General features: G+C 43.0%; 1 protein-coding gene across 7 annotated transcripts in view; it reads right to left on the bottom strand.

The window, feature by feature from the left end:
- Nucleotides 1–22,759, bottom strand: part of AFDN (afadin, adherens junction formation factor) — a 1,370,646-nt gene that overhangs the window by 1,025,227 nt on the left and 322,660 nt on the right. For all 7 annotated transcript variants that reach the window (XM_075339717.1, XM_075339721.1, XM_075339720.1 and 4 more), the window contains exon 11: nucleotides 5,943–6,205. In XM_075339717.1, coding sequence (XP_075195832.1) covers nucleotides 5,943–6,205 — 263 coding nt within the window. The remainder of the gene's footprint in view (nucleotides 1–5,942; nucleotides 6,206–22,759) is intronic.

Genomic DNA, 22,759 nt, shown 5'->3' with positions numbered 1-22,759 from the left:
GAACTGTTTAAAAATACTGGGAGAAATCCATTGGCAACCAGGATATAAACTGACCTCAACTGATGTCGAGAGCCTCAACACCCGGATCCCGCAGGATCTAGGTGTAGAGGCTGTTAGACTTTTTTTGACGCACATGGGAGAACCCGAAGAATACATCAATTTTATAACTGAAGGGTTATCGATAGTACTAAAGAACAATGTATTCAAGTTCGGAGAGACTTGGTATTTGCAGCATGGGGGTGTGGCCATGGGCACCCCCATAGCTTGCACACTGGCAAATCTTTTTTTGGCAAGGTTTGAGGATGACACAGTATATTCACAAAAGAACAAATTTTTATGCCACATAAAATATTTCTTTAGATATGTGGATGATAACCTAATAGTCTGGGACGGTACACAAACAAGATTTGATGAATTTATGTCATCCCTAAACCAGTCAAATATAATATGATATTTACCAGCATATTTGGAGATCAAACCCTGGAATTTCTGGATATTAAAATTTCGATATAGGATGATGCGATCAAAACAGAATTGTATAGAAAACCTATAGCGGTGAATACCTGTTGTGACATGACAGTGCTCATTTTGAGCATATAAAAAAATCAATACCTTATTCACAATTTCTCAGGGTAAAAAGAGCAAATCGTGACATGGACCGCTTTTTGATACAAGCAGAAGATCTGAGTAATAGGCTTAAAGAAAGGGGATATCCACAATTAATAATTACCCAAGCTCTACAAAAAGTCCTGCAAGACCATAAAAATTAAAATGAGTCTGATAAGCAACATAAAAATATTAAATCTAAAATAGAGCGGTTTAGGTTCAATTTTAAATTCAGTCCCATGGACCAGGCAATAAAATCAATAATAAATCGCCATTGGCATATTATCGAGAGTGATAGGGATCTACAGGAAAGTGCGATGAATAGACCTCAAATTACTTACCACAGATCGAAAAATATAGGAGATTAATTGATAAAAAGGAGGTTTATTCCACAAAAAACGTGGTTAGAAAAAGCAACCCCTATAGGAAACTATAAATGTGGAAATTGCACATATTGTGACCAACATCTGACAGGCAAAAGTATCAAAGTGGGGGGAAAATGGTACAAAGTAAATCTAATTACATGCCGTACTAAATGGCTAGTTTATATCATTCTATGCCCATGCGGGTTTTTTTATATAGGCAAAACGATCAGACCTTTGTTCACCAGATTCAGAGAACATGCACACTCTATTAGCACAGGGATAGGGGCTACACGCCTCATTAAACATATGCAAGAAAAACACAATGGGAATCACAAACTTCTAATGTTTGCTCATTTGGAAAAAAATATACCTTCTCCAGCAGGAGGAGATACACACAAGCATCTACTGAGGAGAGCAGCTCGCTGGATTATGGATACCAAAGCAATGGGACCCATAGGTTTTAATGACAAGAATGATTTAGTAATATTTCTATAGATAGATTGAAAATCGGGTCGACCAGCGCTTCTCTCCTTAATAATCTGCTTGGGTGTTTAAATTCAGTATGCCTGTGCATGCCATTTACCCTCCTACTTCGGCCTGCTAGTCTCTGATAAATTGTGTATTCCTTAGTAAAATCTGAATGGTATTTTTCATGAATGCCCTCATGATAGATATGGAATTAATTTATTCTGATTAATTTTAGGTTTATTGAATCAATCCTCAATATAAACAACAAAGACAATAAAAATATTAAATATGTATGTATCAATAGTAAAGAAATTAACTGATCTCTATAATGAATGTTTTTCAGTTTGTTTCCCTTATTAATAAAAAGTTGACATAATGGACACCAATTTATAGATTCAATAAATAAGGAGGAATAATTCCATAGATAATAATATATTAATATAAGAATTTGTTGAATTGCTACTATGGAGTGATATATCATGTCGACCACATGTCATATATATAGAGTAATGAAGAAAAGCGATCCAGCTGAGTGACCAGGTGATTTGTTCAGTGCAGTACAGACATGGCATAGTCGTGGTTAACGCGTTTCTGGCTTAACGCCCTTAATCATAATGGTTATGATTAAGGGAGTTAAGCCAGAAACGCGTTAACCATAACTATGCCATGTCTGTACTGCACTGAATAAATCACCTGGTCACTCAGCTGGATCGCTTTCCTTCATTTCTCATTGCTGCGGCCAGGACAGGGCCGGATCCGTGTCTGAGGTGCGGTGAGGTCAGACGTGGGTGAGCTGGATTCCATTACAAATATATATAGAGTGTTAATATATCTACAACCTTTTTATCAACGTGTACTTTAAAGCAATAATGAAATAAGTAATAACAGCAAAAAAAGGGAAAAAAAGTTGTGTTTAAAATATAAAGGGAAAAAACTGACACATTCATATGGATATCAATAGAAATTTTATCTATTCTTTTCTAAATATGCTCGACCATCATTTGTATGAAATAGATTACTGGTATAGCAGGATTAAGTTCAAAATTAGTGCGATCCAGTTTATTGTGATATATCTGCAAAATGTGAATGTTTTTAATTATGTTTTAATGCTAACACGTGAGTTAGAAATCATCTATTTAAATGTTTGACACTCACGTTTACTGTGTATGGACCCGTGAAAGCACCCCTAGAGGTGCGAAACGGTACCGTCGTCCTCGTGCTCCCCTCCCTCCATCCCCTCATGTCTGTTTCACCTGTCAGCATCGGAAAATAAAACAGTCCCACATAACCGAAGAGTGCTGCGCTTCTTCTATTTTTCTATGAATTTATATGCTTTGGCTGGGCAATAGCACCTCGGTTGGAGACTTCATCTTCCATCAGATCAGGAAAAGATCCAGGAGTATACCCGGCACGCCAATCAAAATTTACTAGGCAAGAGCCACACTGAATAGTGTGGAACGGGATTACTATACTATCTCCTAAATAGGTAAGCAGTGCTGTGCACATTCTCTCTAATTATATTTCAAATATACACACACACACACACACACACATATATATACACAGACATATATAAATACAATCCTTAGGTGTATATATACAATCCTTCAAGGTGCACGTGTCCAAGGAAGGCATCCACAGTATAATTAATACAAAGGACCGGCACTCCAAATCTTCTGAAATATTTTTGTACTTTTTGTAATGATATGACGGAATAAAGTACAAAAATATTTCAGAAGATCTGGAGTGCCGGTCCTTTGTGTTCTAATATATATATATATATATATATATATATATATATATATATATATATATATATATATATATATATATATATATATATATATATATATATATATATATATATATATATATACACAGTGCCTACAAGTAGTTTTCAACCCCATGCAGATTTAGCAGGTTTACACATTTGGAATTAACTTGGCATTGTGACATTTGGACTGTAGATCAGCCTGGAAGTGTGAAATGCACTGCAGCAAAAAAGAATGTTATTTCTTTTAAATTGTGAAAAAATTTTCAGGCACCAAGAACAATGAGCTTCACATGTTTGGATTATTTCTCTCTTTTTCCAGCCTTTTCTGACTAATTAAGACGCTCCCCAAACTTGTGGACAGCACTCATACTTGGTCAACATGGGAAAGACAAAGGAGCATTCCAAGGCCATCAGAGACAAGATCGTGGAGGGTCACAAGGCTGGCAAGGGGTACAAAACCCTTGCCAAGGAGTTGGGCCTACCTGTCTCCACTGTTGGGAGCATCATCCGGAAGTGGAAGGCTTATGGAACTACTGTTAGCCTTCCACGGCCTGGACAGCCTTTGAAAGTTTCCACCCGTGCCGAGGCCAGGCTTGTCCGAAGAGTCAAGGCTAACCCAAGGACAACAAGGAAGGAGCTCCGGGAAGATCTCATGGCAGTGGGGACATTGGTTTCAGTCAATACCATAAGTAACGTACTCCACCGCAATGGTCTCCGTTCCAGACGAGCCCGTAAGGTACCTTTACTTTCAAAGCGTCATGTCAAGGCTCGTCTACAGTTTGCTCATGATCACTTGGAGGACTGTGAGACAGACTGGTTCAAGGTTCTCTGGTCTGATGAGACCAAGATCGAGATCTTTGGTGCCAACCACACACGTGACGTTTGGAGACTGGATGGCACTGCATACGACCCCAAGAATACCATCCCTACAGTCAAGCATGGTGGTGGCATCATCATGCTGTGGGGCTGTTTCTCAGCCAAGGGGCCTGGCCATCTGGTCCGCATCCATGGGAAGATGGATAGCACGGCCTACCTGGAGATTTTGGCCAAGAACCTCCGCTCCTCCATCAAGGATCTTAAGATGGGTCGTCATTTCATCTTCCAACAAGACAACGACCCAAAGCCCACAGCCAAGAAAACCAAGGCCTGGTTCAAGAGGGAAAAAATCAAGGTGTTGCAGTGGCCTAGTCAGTCTCCTGACCTTAACCCAATTGAAAACTTGTGGAAGGAGCTCAAGATTAAAGTCCACATGAGACACCCAAAGAACCTAGATAACTTGGAGAAGATCTGCATGGAGGAGTGTGCCAAGATAACTCCAGAGACCTGTGCCGGCCTGATCAGGTCTTATAAAAGACGATTATTAGCTGTAATTGCAAACAAGGGTTATTCCACAAAATATTAAACCTGGGGGTTGAATAATAATTGACCCACACTTTTATGTTGAAAATTTATTAAAATTTAACTGAGCAAGATAACTTGTTGGTTTGTAAGATTTATGCATCTGTTAATAAATCCTGCTCTTGTTTGAAGTTTGCAGGCTCCAACTTATTTGCATCTTATCAAACCTGCTAAATCTGCAGGGGGTTGAAGACTACTTGTAGGCACTGAGATATATATATATATTATATATATATATATATATATATATATATATATTAGAGCTACAGAGACCACAGCTGCGGAGGGGAGGGACGGCGCTGCAGAGGAGAGGGATAGATTTATCTCCCTATCTCCTCTGTTGCTGACTGATGCGGGAATCGCACTGCACTCGTGTTACACCGGTGTAATGCGATGTTTCTCTTGCCCCCATATACTTCAATGGGTGCAAGTGAAACAGGATCAGCATGCTGCGATTGTTTTCTCGGTCCGATTAGGGCTGAGAAAAAAAAAAATCGCTCATGGGTCTGTGCATATATCAGTTATATTTTCACTGACCGTGTCTCCCTGCAGCGTACACGCTAGTGTCCATGATTGCCGCAAGGAGACATGTCTGTTTTTTTCTGGCATCACTGATGTCCCACAGACTTCAATATGGTGTGCCGACCCGGAAGTAGCTGCAGAGTTATGACAGCGGCGGCCGGACGCTGCACTGCGGGACTCTTCAGCACCAAGAACAACAGGAGCGGAGGCATGTGAGCTTATGTCCATGTGCAATCACAGATGACTGATAATGTCTCACGGATTGCACATGGACAACCCACGTGAGCCATGAATCACGGCACACGGAGGGACATATGCGTTTTTAACACGTCTGTTTCTCACTGATGTGTGAAACAGGCCTAATGTGATTGAGTTTGATACAATAAGTGATTTTGCTGTAGTTAGCCTCATGCACTTAGTTGTAATATGCTTAATTCCGTTGGCTTATGTTTTCAACAACAATACCAATGGGCTGAAGAGAGCTGACTGGTATGTTAGGAGTTAACCCAGCTCCTGGAATGTAGCTACTGTACATTCTCTCTGAAATCTAGGCAGACTCTTGAGGCTGAGCCCCATGAGAACGAGCTGTACTTTATGAAAAATAAAAGCTCTCACAGCAGAATGTAAAAGCAAGTCAATTGCCAACTTACTTATTCTCAGGCTTTCTAATAAACTAAAGCAATTTAATAACTTGAGAATAGCCCTTTAAATATTGTTTCCTTCTCTGCCCAGGAATTATTTTTTGCTTTTTACAGCATCCACTTAAGTTCATTGTGAATAGGAGAAAACATGAAATTTCACAAACTTACTCAAATTTACTCCTTTGTCCGCTAATGATCTGTCCAGCATCTGAAGACCTTTTACTCAGAGACTGATCATGACTTGGATCCACAAATTTAAACACCTGTGATGATCCAAATTGCACTTTCACCCCACTGTGTAACATTGTAGTTTCAAAGATGCGCTGTCCATCAACGTAAGTATCCGCATCAACACTTCTTGGAGTAACAGTCACTATACCATCCATATTTGTAAGGTCAGAGTGATGGGGCTGTATTCCAGATCCAAATAACTACGATAAAAAAAAAACAAAAACATTAAATCATAGTATTCAGTATTATCATTGAGCATATAGAAAGAATACTTCTTGAATAATTAGTGAAAAATAGTTTTATTTATTAAAAAAATAAAAAATTGTAAAAAAAATGAAGTCAAAACAAGCATCAAAATAATACCTAGCATTTTCAACCAAACAAAAACAGTGGAACCTCGCTTAACGAGTAACCCACTTAACGAGAATTTCGCTTAACAAGCAAAGCTTTCTGTAAATTTGTAAGTCGGTTAACGAGAAAGCTTTGCTGTACTAGCAAAATCCTCACCGCACACACTTCCGGTTCCGTACATCCATCGCGCTCTGACCCGCACTTGCAGTACACACAAGCACACACAAAACACACACAAACGCGCACGCACACACATACAGTGTTATGCTCACCTTACCTTCCATTCCATTGCCGGTCTCATGGTTCTTGTAGTTCGCCGACTCATCGCGACGAGGGAGGAATCCTCGCGGCGAACTACAAGATCCGGGAGGCCAGCGATGGAACGGAAGGTAATGTGAGCATAATATGTGCGTGTGCTTGTGTGTGTTTGTGTGTGCTTGTGTGTGTGTTTGTGCATGTGTGGAATGGCACAATAGGGGACCAGGCTGGGACATTTAACAAGTTGTGGAACGAATTGTCTGCATTGCAATGATTTCCTATGGGAAATCTTGCTTTGCTGAACGAGTAACTTGGTTAACAAGCACACTCCCAGAACGGATTGTTCTCATTAACCAAGGTTCCACTGTACTGCCAAGTCGATGAGAAATTTCAGCACATCCAATCTAGGATTGATATACTATTTTATTACAAAAACATGTTTTTTAAAAAAAAAAAAATATAAATAAAAGAATATAAAATAACACTAGAGACGGACTGTTTTCTGGCGAAGGTAGACTCCTTTAGTCATAGGAATACAAAGCAAAATGGAGAGGGTGAAAATGACAAATCCAGGAATACTAACAGAATCCACATGTAACAGAAAATAAGGAACAACAGTGAAAAAAACAAAATACCATCTAAAACACTGGAACACAAATGCAAAAATCAAACCAATACAAAAACCTATATATTGTACATGTAAATATTATTGTGTTATAAAAATATATATACTGCGTATATATATGTATGGGCGTCACCTAATAGGCTGCGGGTTTGTGAACAGCGCTCTATGCAAGCAGTGTGCAGTTTTACCATCCAGCAATCACCCCCTCCATGTTTGGAAGTGTGTGTGATTTGCTCCTCCTGCTCCTGTGATGCCTCCACCTAGTGGGGGTTTAGCTGTATCCTGCTGAAGTAGTAGTTTTTGGCCTAGGTAATGCACAGCTGCAGAGATTATATATATTAATTATAATATATATATATTAATTATATTAATATAGGTCCCTTGCTGGAGTGCTATTAATTGATTGGAGATCCTCATACTTTTATATTACTCGAAGGAATAATAAAGAAGAAGTTTTTAAATTTTGGTGAAATTTCATCCTTTTGCTGGATTCTCCTACATTTCTATTTGTTTGGGCACACTCCCTGCCTGGATCCCTGCAGAATATAAGGTGAACACCGACCACTGCATCAAGAGTAACTTCTTTATGGTGAGCTGGCTATATGTTTTCTACATTGTTTGATATATATATAATTATTTTTTTTTATTATTTTTATTGTTTTTTTCTTCAGAAGAAAAATGTGATTTATTAAAATTAAGAAATATATATTTGATATGTTATGACATTTTATTTGCAATATTATAGTTACATGGAAAATGTTAAATAATGCATATTTTGTGGTGTATGTTACATATGTCATTTTATAGCAAGGATGAAAAATTAACACTTTGAAGCTGTTCAATTATAGTTTCTTTACATGTTAAAATCCGGTGTAATTGTGACTGAACCATCATCTCAGTTAATCTGTGTGTTTTTGATTTAATTGAAATGAGAAACAAATATGGAAATTTGTTCAACTAATTAATTGAATATGCAGATAAGATAGGTGGGTCAGTCACAAAGGAAGTAATCCACTTATTGTATGCATATATATATATATGTATGTGTGTGCGCGCGTTTACTTAATCTATAGATGTGAAAAAGGCTCACTACTAGCCGAAACGCGTTATTTTACGCCTCTATGATATGATGGAATAAAGCAGAAAAATATTCCAGAAGATTTGGGGTGCCGGTCCTTTGTTTTAGTTAAATATTTTTATATATATATATTATATATATATACTAGAAGGTGGCCCGATTCTACGCATCGGGTATTCTAGAATTTACGTATTGTGTAGTTCATGTATGATTTTTGTTATATATATAGATGTTGTTGTGTGTAGTTACTAAGTGTTTGTGTAGGGCGCTGTACATGTTCTGAGTGTCGCGGGGGGTGAGAGCGGTGTTGTATGTGTGTTGCGTGTGTTGCGTTGTTTGTGGAGCGCTGTGTGTCTGTAGCGTTGTGTGTGTGTGTGTGTTGTGCGGTTTGTGTGGGTGTGGTGTGTTTTGGGGGGAGGTATGTTTTGAGCAATGTGTGTGTTGTGCAGTATGTGCGTATATTTGTGTGTGCAGCGTTGTCTGTGTGTGTGGGTGTCTGTGTAGGGCGTTGTTTGTGATTCCTAGTGTGTGTGTGTTGTGCAGTGCGCGTGTGTGTGTGTGTTGGGGGGAGGTGTGCACCTCCCATCGTGCTCCATCCCCCATGCTGCGCACCCCCCATCGTGCTGCATCCCCCATGCTGCGCACTCCCAAACGTGCTCCATCCGCCATGCTGCGCACTCCCAAACGTGGTCCATCCGCCATGCTGCGCACTCCCAAACGTGCTCCATCCGCCATACTGCGCACTCCCCATCGTGCTGCATCCCCCATGCTGCGCACTCCCAAACGTGCTCCATCCGCCATGCTGCGCACTCCCCATCGTGCTCTATCCGCCATGCTGCACACTCCCAAACGTGCTCCATCCGCCATGCTGCGCACTGCCAAACGTGCTCCATCCGCCATGCTGCGCACCCCCTATCATGCTCCATCCGCCATGCTGCGCACTCCCAAACGTGCTCCACCCGCCATGCTGCGCACTCCCAAACTTGCTCCATCCGCCATGCTGCGCACTCCCAAACGTGCTCCATCCGCCATGCTGCGCACTCCCAAACGTGGTCCATCCGCCATGCTGCGCACTCCCAAACGTGCTCCATCCGCCATGCTGCGCACTCCCAAACGTGCTCCATCCGCCATACTGCGCACTCCCCATCGTGCACCATCCGGCATGCTGCGCACTCCCAAACGTGCTCCATCCGCCATGCTGCGCACTCCCAAACGTGCTCCATCCGCCATGCTGCGCACTTCCAAACGTGCTCCATCCGCCATGCTGCGCACTCCCAAACGTGCTCCATCCGCTATGCTGCGCGCTCCCAAACGTGGTCCATCCGCCATGCTGCGCACTCCCAAACGTGCTCCATCCCCCATGCTGCGCACTCCGAAACGTGCTCCATCCGCCATACTGCGCACTCCCAAACGTGCTCCATCCGCCATACTGTGCACTCCCCATCGTGCTCTATCCGCCATGCTGCACACTCCCAAACGTGCTCCATCCGCCATGCTGCGCACTCCCAAACGTGCTCCATCCGCCATGCTGCGCACCCCCTATCATGCTCCATCCGCCATGCTGCGCACTCCCAAACGTGCTCCACCCGCCATGCTGCGCACTACCAAACGTGCTCCATCCGCCATGCTGCGCACTCCCAAACGTGCTCCATCCGCCATGCTGCGCACTCCCAAACGTGGTCCATCCGCCATGCTGCGCACTCCCAAACGTGCTCCATCCGCCATGCTGCGCACTCCCAAACGTGCTCCATCCGCCATACTGCGCACTCCCCATCGTGCACCATCCGGCATGCTGCGCACTCCCAAACGTGCTCCATCCGCCATGCTGCGCACTCCCAAACGTGCTCCATCCGCCATGCTGCGCACTTCCAAACGTGCTCCATCCGCCATGCTGCGCACTCCCAAACGTGCTCCATCCGCCATGCTGCGCGCTCCCAAACGTGGTCCATCCGCCATGCTGCGCACTCCCAAACGTGCTCCATCCGCCATGCTGCGCACTCCGAAACGTGCTCCAACCGCCATACTGCGCACTCCCAAACGTGCTCCATCCGCCATACTGCGCACTCCCCATCGTGCACCATCCGGCATGCTGCGCACTCCCAAACATGCTCCATCCGTCATGCTGCGCACTCCCAAACGTGCTCCATCCGTCATGCTGCGCACTCCCAAACGTGCTCCATCCGCCATGCTGCGCACTCCCAAACGTGCTCCATCCGCCATGCTGCGCACCCCCCATCATGCTCCATCCGCTTAGGAGTGCGCAGCATGCCGGATGGTGCACGATGGGGAGTGCGCAGTATGGCGGATGGAGCACGTTTGGGAGTGCGCAGCATGGCGGATGGAGCACGTTTGGGAGTGCGCAGCATGGCGGATGGACCACGTTTGGGAGTGCGCAGCATGGGGGATGCAGCACGATGGGGAGTGCGCAGTATGGCGGATGGAGCACGTTTGCTCAGCCTCTCTCCTTCCAGCCTCCCTCAGCATCAGCCCCCCCCTCCCAGCCTTCCCCAAGATCAGCCTCTCTGCTCCCAGCCTCCTCCAGCACGCCGTGCTCCTCTGCCGACACTCACCCACACCCGATCGCATCCACTCACCCACACAACCGATCGCATCCACTCACCCACACAACCGATCGCATCCACTCACCCACACAACCGATCGCATCCACTCACACACACAACCGATCGCATCCACTCACACACACAACCGATCGCATCCACTCACACACACACCCGATCGCATCCACTCACACACACACCCGATCGCATACACTCACACACACACCCGATCGCATACACTCACACACACCCCCGATCGCATACACTCACACACACCCCCGATCGCATACACTCACACACACCCCCGATCGCATACACTCACACACACCCGATCGCATACACTCACACACACAGACACTGACGATATTGCACATACGCGCTGATACTCACAACATCCGGGGATATCACATGCTTCTGGCCATGTGATCCTCCCTCAGGTCCTGGAAGCTCACAGCACAGTATCGCCGCCGAGAAGCAAGCGATATCCCAGGATGTTGTGAGTGTGTGGATGCGATGTGATGTGTGTATGTGAGTGAGTGTGATCTGATTTGTGTGTGTGTGTGTGTGTGCTGTTATGTGTGTGTGCTGTTATGTGTCTGTATGTTCTGCAGCTGCAGGACCTTGATGTGTGGATGCGATGTGATGTGTGTGTGAGTGTGAGCCGGTGTACACTGGTAACTATGATACACATCGGGTAACTAAGGGACCTTAGTTACCCGATGTGTATAATGGTTACCAGCTTTCACGGCCTCCGTTAAGATCCCAGCATCGCAAGGTTATGTGTGGCGCTGCCGGGATCCTGACGGAGCCGGTGTAGAAGCAAGCGATATCCCAGCATGTTGTGAGTGTGTGGATGTGATGTGTGAGGTGTGTGTGAGAGTGAGTGTGATCTGATGTGTGTGTACTCACCTGGGAATCGGAGCCCCGTGTCAGTTGGGCCACAGCGAGCGTGCATTGCGTGAGGGGGCGGGGCCTGCAGAGAGCCGGGGCGAGAGGCCAATCCGTGTGGGGGGGCGGGGCCATGGCGAGCCCAGCGGCCAATCAGCTTTGTGTCACCGTAAGGACACAATTTCGGAGCATGACAGACAGACAGACAGATAGACAGACAGACAGACAGACAGACAGACAGAATAAGGCAATTATATATATAGATATATATATATAATATTATATATACATATTCATATATATATATACACACACAGTACAGACCAAAAGTTTGAAAACACCTCATTCAAAGAGTTTCTTTGTTTTCACGACTCTGAAAATTGTAGATTCACATTGAAGGCATCAAAACTATGAATTAACACATGTGGAATGAAATACTTAACTGAAAATATGTCTCATATTCTAGGTTCTTCCAAGTAGCCGCCTTTTGCTTTGATTACTGCTTTGCACACTCTTGGCATTCTCTTGATGAGCTTCAAGAGGTAGTCACCGGAAATGGTTTTCACTTCTCAGGTGTGCCCTGTCAGATTTAATAAGTGGGATTTCTTGCCTTATAAATGGGGTTGGGACCATCAGTTCTGTTGTGCATAAGTCTGGTGGATACACAGTTGATAGTCCTACTGAATAGACTGTTAGAATTTGTATTATGGCAAGAAAAAAGCAGCTAAGTAAAGAAAAACGAGTGGCCATTATTACTTTAAGAGTGCCGTGGCAAAAACCATCAAACGATACAAAAAAACTGGCTCACATGAGGACCGCCCCAGGAAAGGAAGACCAAGAGTCACCTCTGCTGCGGAGGATAAGTTTATCTAAGTCACCAGCCTCAGAAATCGCAGGTTAACAGCAGCTCATATTAGAGACCAGGTCAATGCCACACAGAGTTCTAGCAGCAGACAAATTTCTAGAACAACTGTTAAGAGGAGACTTTGTGCAGCAGGCCTTCATGGTACAATAGCTGCTAGGAAACCACTGCTAAGGACAGGCAAGAAGCAGAAGAGACTTGTTTGGGCTAAAGAACACAAGGAATGGACATTAGACCAGTGGAAATCTGTGCTTTGGTCTGAGGAGTCCAAATTTGAGATCTTTTAATCCAACCACCATGTCTTTGTGTGACGCAGAAAATATGAACGGATGGACTCTACATGTCTGGTTCCCACCATGAAGCATGGAGGAGGAGGTGAGATGGTGTGGGGGTGCTTTGTTGGTGACACTGTTGTGGATTTATTAAAAATTGAAGGCATACAGAACTAGCATCTTGCAGCGGTGTGCTATTCCATCCGATTTGCATTTAGTTGGACCATCATTTATTTTTCAACAGGACAATGACCCCAAACACACCTCCAGGCTGTGTAAGGGCTATTTGTCGAAGAAGGAGAGTGATGGGGTGCTACGCCAGATGACCTGGCCTCCACTGTTACCAGACCTGAACCCAAGGTGAAGGCAAAAGGGACAACAAGTGCTAAGCATCTCTGGGAACACCTTTAAGACTGTTGGAAGACCATTTCAGGTGACTATCTCTTGAAACTCATCAAGAGAATACCAAGAGTGTGCAGAGCAGTAATCAAACCAAAAGGTGGTTACTTTGAAGAACCTAGAATATAACACATATTTTCATATTTTCAGTTATTTCACACTTTTTTATTAAGTATTTCATTCCACATGTGTTAATTCAAAGTTTTGATGCCTTCAATGTGAATCTACAATTTTCATTGTCATGAAAAGAAAACTCTTTGAACGAGGTGTGTCCAAACTTTTGGTCTGTACTATATTTTTAATATATATATATACACACACACATACATACATACATATACATACATACATATACATACATATATATATATATATATATATATATATATATATACATACATACATACATACATACACATATATATACACACACACACACACACACATACATATAATCTGATGTAAAATTTATATCTATTAAAAATCTGCAATAAAAAAAAATAAAATATAAAAGGTGTAAATAAAGAGCAAAAGGAAAAAAAAACAGGAAAGTAGCAAAACAAAATGCAGAAAATAATCAGGAACAAAGGAAGCAGATACTAAGGAACAAGAAAAAAAAAAAGCTGAAAATCCAGAGCAAGGAAAGCAGAAATAAAAAAATCAGGACCAAAAAAAAAACAAAAACAAAAAAAAAGCAGCCAAAATCTACAGTGCTTTGTGAAAGTATTCGGCCTCTTTGAATTTTTCAACCTTTTCCCACATTTCAGGCTTCAAACATAAAGATACAAATTTTAATGTTATGCTGAAGAATCAACAGCAAGTGGGACACGATTGTGAAGTTCAACGAAACTTATTTCTTATTTTAAACTTTTGTAAAAAAAGAATAAACTGAAAATTGCGGCGTGCAATGTTATTTGTCCCCTTTACTTTCAGTGCAGCAAACTCATTCCAGAAGTTCATTGAGGATCTCTGAATGATCCAATGTTGTCCTAAATGACTGATTATGATAAATATAATCCACCTGTGCATAATCAAATCTCCGTATAAATGCACCAGCTCTGTGATAGTCTCAGTGTTCTGTTTAAAGCACAGAGAGCATCATGAAGACCAAAAAACACAACAGGCAGGTACGTGATACTGTGGTAGAGAAGTTTAACCCCTTCACGACCATGGACGGATCTTTCCGTCATGGATCGTGCCCCGGTAAGCCCCGCCCCCTGCGGGCAGGCGGCGTGGATCGGCACACATATCAGCTGTTTTCAACAGCTGACATGTGTGCCTACATGTTCCGAGTGGAATCGCATTCCACACCCGGAACATTAACCCCTTAGATCTCGCTGCCAAAGTCTGGCAGCGAGATCTATATGAGCGCGGCCATGTTTTTTACTTATCGCCGCCCCCTCCAGACGTCACGTGAGTGATAACGTGACGTTCGGTGGTTGCCATCGTAGCACAGGGTCATGTGATGACGCCTGCTGCTAAGAAGTTTCACTTTCCTTTTTCCTCGGCACGGAGCAGAGGAAAAAAGAAAGTGACTATTTCTGCTGTTTACAGCGGTATAGCTGTGATCAGCAGATAGCGATCAGCAATCGGATTGCTGATCGCTATAGCCCCCTAGGGGGACTAGTAAAATAAAATAAAAAAAGTAAAAACAAAGTTATAAAAAATTAAAAAAAAAAAAAACAAAAAACCTAAAAGTTCAAATCACCCCCCTTTCCCCCCCACTGAAAATTAAAGGGTTAAAAAAAAATAAATATACACATATTTGGTATCGCCGCGTTCAGAAATGCCCGATCTATAAAAATATAAAATCAATTAATCTGATTGATAAACGGCGTAGTGGCAAAAAAATTCCAAACGCCAAAATTAAGTTTTTTGGTCGCCGCAAGTTTTACGCAAAATGCAATAACAGGCGATCAAAACGTAGCATCTGCGCAAAAATGCTACCATTGGAAACATCAGCTCGAGACGCAAAAAATAAGCCGTCACTGAGCCATAGATCCCAAAAAATGAGAACTCTACGGGTTTCAGAAAATGGCGCAAAACGTACGCCACTTTTATTGGACAAGCTTGTGAATTTTTGTTAACCCCTTAGATACAAGTAAACCTATACATGTTTGGTGTCTACAAACTCGCACCGACCTCAGGCATCATACCCACACATCAGTTTTACCATATAGTGAACACCGTGAATAAAACATCCCAAAAACTATTGTGCCATCACACTTTTTTTGCAATTTTTCCACACTTGGAATTTTTTTGCTGCTTTTCAGTACACCATATGGTAAAACTTATGGCTTCATTTAAAAGTACAACTTGTCCCGCAAAAAACAAGCCCTCATATGGCAAGATTGACGGAAAAATAAAAAAGTTACGGCTCTCGGAAGAAGGGGAGCAAAAAACAAAAACGCAAAAACGGAAAGTGCCCCGGGGCTGAAGGGGTTAAAACCAAATTTGCTTACAAAAAGATTTCCACAACTTTAAACATCCCAAGAAGCACTGTGCAAATGATCATATTGAAATGGAAGGAGTTTACCACTGCAAATTTGAATTTACCACTGCAAATCTACCAAGACCCAGCCGTCTCTCAAAAATGTCATCTCAAACAAGGAGAAGACTGATCAGAGATGCAGCCAAGAGGCCCATGATCACTCTGGAAGAACTGCAGAGATCTACAGCTGAGGTGGGAGAGATTGTCCATAGGACAACAATCAGTCGTACACTGCACAAATCTGGCCTTTATGTTAGAGTGGCAAGAAGAAAGCCATTTCTCAAAGATATCCAAAAAAAGTGTAGTTTGCCACAAACCACCTTTGAGACACACCAAATATATGGAAGAATGTGCTCAGGTCAGATGAAACCAAAATCAAACTTTTTGGGTAGAATGCCAAACAATATGCTTATACCAGACAGCAGGAGAAAAGCAGGTTTAAGTACCACACAGGAGTCCAGATGATGTTAGTAAAATTATTCCCTTTATTTTCACAGGTCTACGCGTTTCGAGGACATGTCCGTCCTCTTCCTCAGGACAATGTACAGAGAATCCTATAGCAGAGAGGGGGCCGTAGGCTCCCATATATATGTTACAAACAAGCCACATATTCACTATTTGCGTCATCATCCTCCTCGTGACTCATGGACACGTGAGGGAGTGGATAAAGTTCTGAATGTTGAAAAAAAGGAGAAAAAAGAAGAAAAAAAAGAAAAGAGAAGAAAAAAAAAAGTGAAAAAAGGAGAAAGGACAAGAAAAGGGAAAAAATGCCGTGATGGGACTATACTGATGGAAGGCAATCATGTGAAAAAATATATATATAAAAAAAATGTGGTGGTGGATAAAAAGAAAAATTGGGATAATGAGCAGACATAATAGAAAAAAATGATATGTAAATATGTATGTGAGTGTTTATAAAATAAATAAATGATCGAGTGAATAAACAAGGTTTGGTGATTGATTATATTATAGATATTTGTATGTATTTGTATTGCCCTGCTTGAAATAGAAGCAAGGAAAAGGATTTATTTAAATTCAATTGAACTCTTGCCATAATATGGGTAGCAGCAAGGGAAGTGTGGAAATGCTGTGATAAATGGACAAATGCAGACATGTAGTGAAGAAAACACAGTGAGGGAAAAAAAAAAATTACGGAGCGGTGACAACCCGCAGGGAGGGTTACTAGAGGTTGACAGCGTGGGAAAAAGGAGTGTGCGCCTGCGCGAAGGGTGAACTGAGGTGAAAGCTTTGTCAGACGAGTGAAAAGTGCCTGCGCAGATAGGTAACTGGAGGTTACTACCGTGAGAATTAAATGTCAAAATGCTAGCGTGCAGGGGGAATAAAAGCCGTGTCAGCGGCTGGGGGAAGTAGATGTAATTAGGAGTGTAAAAATTTAGAAAACAACGAGAAAAAAAAAGGGGATTTTTAAGCAAAATAGGCAAGGTTAAGAGAGAAAAAAAAAATCTAAATATGTGGTGGTGGATGAAAAGAAAATTGGAAAAATGAGCAGACATGGTAGAAAAAGATGATATGTAAATATGTATGTGAATGTTTATAAGATAAAAGGAAAAAATAATAGAATAATAAAATAAACGATCGAGTGAATAAACAAGGTTTGGTGGTCATTTATATTATGGATATTTGTATTGCCCTGCTTAAAAAGAAACAAGGAAAGGGGATTTAAATTCAATTAAACCCTTGCCATAATATGGGTGGAAGCAAGGGAAGTGTGAAAGTGTGGAAATGCTGTGATAAAACGGAAAAATGCAAACATGTAGTGAAGAAACACGATTGGGAAAAAGGAACAGAACGGGAGCGATGACAACCTACAGGGAGGGTTATTGGAGGTTGACAGCGTGGGAAAAAAAAAGTGTGCGCCTGCGCAAGGGATGAACTAAGGTGAAAGCTGTGTCAGACCGGAGAGAAAAGCGCATGCACAAATGGGTAACTGGAGGTTGCTACCGTGGGAAAAAATGTCAAGATGCTAGCGTGCAGGGGGCATAAAGGCCGTGTCAGCGGCTGGGGAAGTATAACTAATTAGAAGTGTGAAATTTAGAAAACAACGGGAAAAAGGGATTTAAAAGAAAATAGGCAAGGTTAAGTTAAAAAAATGAAACCTGAAAGGTTAACGATAGCGAGGACTGGAGAAAAAGAAATAAAATCAATAGAGGCTACACCTCTATATGATAGGCTCAGGAGATATGGTGATGATGTAAATATGTAAAATCCCGAAAAAATAGGGAAGGGGAGGGAAGGAGAAACAGCAATTTTAATAGATAAAAACAGTAAATCAGGCATAAAAATGGGGATAAAAGTCCAAGGGGAAAAAACATTAAAAATGGTTATACAAATTATTATAAGAATTATTAACAATGTACATGCATAAGCCAATAATGAAAGGGCAACTGTTATGCCTGCATGGCCTATGCATACAGTGCCCGGGTTCTGTGGGTACCAGGACAGTAAAAAAATAAGTAACTTAGTATTCCAGACACTTTTAGGATGGCAGAAAAAGTGTCAGCTCTTTGGGCAAATAAAATAGCGTGTCAAAACTGGGCAGGTGGGTACAGTTCCCAGGTTCTGTGGGTACCAGGACAGGAAAGGAATACTAAGTTACTATTCCAGACACTTTTAGGATGGCAGAAAAGTGTCAGCTCTTTAGGCAAATAAAATTGCATGGCAAAACTGGGTAGGTGGGTACAGTGCCCGGGTTCTGTGGGTACCAAGGACAGGAAAGGAAGCCTCACTTTCTATCCCTCCTAATGATGAAATGCAGCAAGGAATTGGCTATTAACTCCTGGAAATCAGCCCTAAAAAGGGCTGAAATAACCATCAGTCCCTAATCCCTACAGCGCTGTGAAGCTTGCACTATGTCTATAGCGCACACAGCAGGATCGGCGGCAGCACCGTGAGCGGTGACTGTCACCCAAACGCACAAAGGAGATAATGGCGGCAACAGGAAAAATGGCCGTATTTTATAAGGCAAGGACATGTGACATTCACAGCCTACGACACATGCCCTTGCTTGTCTGGCAAAAATGCACTTAGCTGTGTGTGTGTGTGTCTGTGATTGGCTGACATCCTGGCCCGCCCCCACTGCACGCGCGCTTAGGAAAAAAAAAAAAAAAAATGGCGATCGGCATTCTCTCAGCAGTGCACCACAGATCTAAACTGCGTCCCCCTGCACATTAGACGCTGAAATTTGATAATAGCATGAATCACAGTGACTCACACTATTACATTGAAAAGCCAGCTAGTAACTAGCTAGGCTTTTTGCTGATCGAACCGTTATCGAACGTAACTCGAGCTATCGAGCTTTTAGCAAAAAGCTCGCATTTGAGTTCGATCTCGAGCACCCCCAAAAATCACTCGAACATGAAATTGGCGAACCTCGCTTAACTATCTGAGACCTTAGTGAGGAGTTTAATGAACTCACCTGAGGACAGATTACCTGCAAACACAGGTGGAGGACCATGGGAACCTTCATCTGTGACCACAAATAACCCGAGTGACATCGACGCTCATTCAATTCCCTATGGTGAGTTTAAGGGTAAAATGTATTTGCTCAGACAACAACTTTTTTTCTTTTTTTTTTACATTAAAGTAAAATCATGAGTGATAGACTCTGCTATGAGGTTACAGCAGCAACAAAGTAAAACAAAAAAAAGCATTTGATTTGATTTTGTCAAATCAGAAATCCTGAATCACGACATCACAAAGGGTTTCAGAGCTGTTGCCAAATAGGGTGTCTCCCGTGGTAATGACCCGCCCCAGGGCCATGGGGTACTAGATTCCGAGTGTTGGTTAATGGGATTATGTCACGGGGGCCTGTGCCCGGTTCCGTGGCCCTGGTGGTCGCTGAAAGTCAGTAAATAATAAAAATTAAAAAAAAAAAATATAAAAGTTTTTTGTGACGTCACCTACGGTTCCAGTATGGTTACTGGGGCTGCAGGTCAGACCTCTGGGGTGATGGTTAGGCAGCCAGTTGTTTACGCTTCCCGTAGGTGAAGCAGGATCCCCAGGGCAGTTTTATTATTACACAGATATGGCGGTTTTATTTCACAGCCTTTTCAACTGTCACTTTAGTGCAGCAGCCTATGGCTCCTCAGATGAAGAATAAAGTGTGTCACACCAATTCATTAACTCTGACCAGGTTTTACTTGCAGGTGTTATTAAAAATGGGTTCACAGTTTCTGATGTGACAGTTTTTGGGTAATCTGGGAACAGTTCAGGATCTCTGCACCAGGTTAGTTGTGAGGCCTCCCTGCTGCGCTATGTCTCTCCTTCATACTAGGCTGCCTGTAGCTATACCTCTCTCACTTTCTTCACCTGTATGAAAGGCGGCGGGAGCTTCTCTAAGGGGCACTGCTGTACTCACTGCCGTCCCTAAGCTCTGTGGTAGCAGCTTTGCCTTCAGGTGCTGCTTCTGCCAGGAGATCTGGTGTCTCCCTGGCCTCCGGTCTTTATTGCTGGGTAGATTAGATCCCTCACAAACTCGGACGCCGGTGTCCGGTAATCAGCTCTGTTCCTTGGGGATGAACCGATCTGGCTCCACCTCCCCCGGTCACTCCTCTTTTGCCTCACTCCTGATCCCTCAGGCGGTCACACAGTTACTCGTACGGGCTAAGCACAGCCCTCTCCATTTGATGTCTTCACTCACTCTCTGCTCGCACAGTCTCCTTTTCGCCAACTGTCAACTGTCTCTCTGACTCCGCCTCCAAACCTGGATTTCAAAGGGGACCTCACCTGAACTCGACTTGTAGAGCTCCCCCTCCAGGCTTGGAGTGGAAATGTTTTATGTGGGATTACCTGATGTGGAGATCCTTCCCTGCCCCAGGTACAGGTATATTTGTGCCAACTGTACCCTGGGGGTGCCACAGTAACGTCCTTTACCCCAGTCTGAGTCAGAATACAAACTCTACATCTACTTGATTGAGCTATCTGGGTTTATTTAAAAAATGTGCCGTTGCCAAATGCAGGGTTTGTACATTTACTTTAAATAGAAAAACCTCCTTTCTGCTTCCCACAGGTAATGAACGATGTATAAATTCTTTTATTAATTGTAGCACAAATCATGTTGTAAACTGTATCATCTGCACGTCTTGCAATATGAATTATGTGGGATGCACAATAAGGAAACAAAATACCCATCTCAGAGCTCCTTAACAACATTGGCAGTGGAAATTCCTCGTATCCTGGGGCAGTGAAACATTTTGTCACTATTCACAATAAAGATACTAATTTTTTTAATTCGCTCACCATAGAGAAAGTCACCTGTCCTCAAAGAGGAGGAAACTGGCAAAAGCAAGTAACCCTTCATGAAGTATTCCTAGTCCTAACTTTGTAATGCAAATTTTCCAAAAGGTATGAATTTTAAAAATGACTTGTATTACATTTATTAAAGCAATGCACAGATATTGGTATAATTTTGTATATTACTGTCATCTTGATACATTAAAGAAGTTGTCCAGTTACCAAAACTGTTTTTTTTTTCTGATAATTCATGTTAATATGTGCCTCTCCACACATCTATTATGTTTTTTCAGCAATATTACCTTTTAGGCTGGTTTCACACTACGTTTATTTAACATCCGTCCATAACGTTTTTTTAGCAGAAAAACGGATCCAGTGCAAATGCGTTTTCACTTCAATGCATTTGCAATGGACTTGCGTTAACATGCGTTCACCTGCGTTTGCATGCGTTATAGTGAGGATCCAGCGACTTGCAGTTTTTTAACATCTTTCAAAAACGCTACTTGTAGCGTTTTTGAGCTGCGTCCAAATACTGCATGTCACCGGATCCTGACTAAACAGCACGCAAACGCAGGTGAACGCTGGCGTGCTGATAGACAGGATCCTGCTTGCTCTACTGAGCATGCACAGAACCAGTCTCGCGTGATCTGTCTCTCTCTCCTCCTCCCTCCCTCACCCTCTCTGTCTTTCCCCCTTCCTCCCCTCCCTCTCTCTCCCACCTGAGAGCTGCGGACACTCGTAACCAAGGTAAATATCGGGTAACCACTTATCTTAGTTACCCGATGTTTACGTTGGTTACGTGTGCAGACAGCCCTGCTCCTAGCAGCTGCAGACACTCGTAACCAAGATAAATATCGGGTATCCAAGCCCGATGTTTACCTTGGTTACCAGCGTCTGCAGCTGTCAGAAGCCGGCTCCCAGTCTAGTTCCCCTCACTCCCGATCACATGACTCCAATGCCCGCCCCTAAACATCCAGTGACAGGATCCTGCATAACATAACATAAATAACAGATGCGTTTGCATGCGTTTTTTGCTGTAAAAGCAGGATCCGCTTTTGCAGCAAAAAAACGTTCCTGACGCATGTTAAATAAACGTAGTGTGAAACCAGCCTTATTGTGCTCTAGCAGCACATCCTAATTTTCTGGCTCCAGCTCTGATGGGGTTAATCTCTCTTCTGACTTCCTGGGTTCAGTTCCTACAACTCCCATAATTCCTTGTGGCTCTAGGGCTGTATCTAAAGGCCCCGTCACAGTAAGCAACATCGCTAGCAACATCGCTGCTAACGAACAACTTTTGTGACGTTGCTAGCGATGTTGCTGTGTGTGACATCCAGCAACAACCTGGCCCCTGCTGTGAGGTCGTTGGTTGTTGCTGAATGTCCTGGGCCATTTTTTAGTTGTTGCTCTCCTGCTGTGAAGCACAGATCGCTGTGTGTGACAGCGAGACAGCAACAACTAAATGTGCAGGCAGCAGGAGTCGGCTTCTGCGGAGGCTGGTAACCAATGTAAACATCGGGTAACCAAGAAGCCCTGTCCTTGGTTACCCGATATTTACCTTTGCTACCAGCCTCCGCCGCTCTCACTGTCAGTTCCGGCTCCTGCTCTGTGCACATGTAGCTGCAGGACACATCGGGTTAATTAACCCGATGTGTGCTGTAGCTAGGAGAGCAGGGAGCCAGCGCTAAGCAGTGTGCGCTGCTCCCTGCTCTGTGCACATGT

The sequence above is a fragment of the Anomaloglossus baeobatrachus genome, chromosome 3 (genome assembly GCF_048569485.1).
Source record: "Anomaloglossus baeobatrachus isolate aAnoBae1 chromosome 3, aAnoBae1.hap1, whole genome shotgun sequence".
NCBI classification, from domain to species: domain Eukaryota; kingdom Metazoa; phylum Chordata; class Amphibia; order Anura; family Aromobatidae; genus Anomaloglossus; species Anomaloglossus baeobatrachus.
Note: the sequence above shows the minus strand (reverse complement) of the source record. Positions and strands in the feature narration are given on the sequence as shown.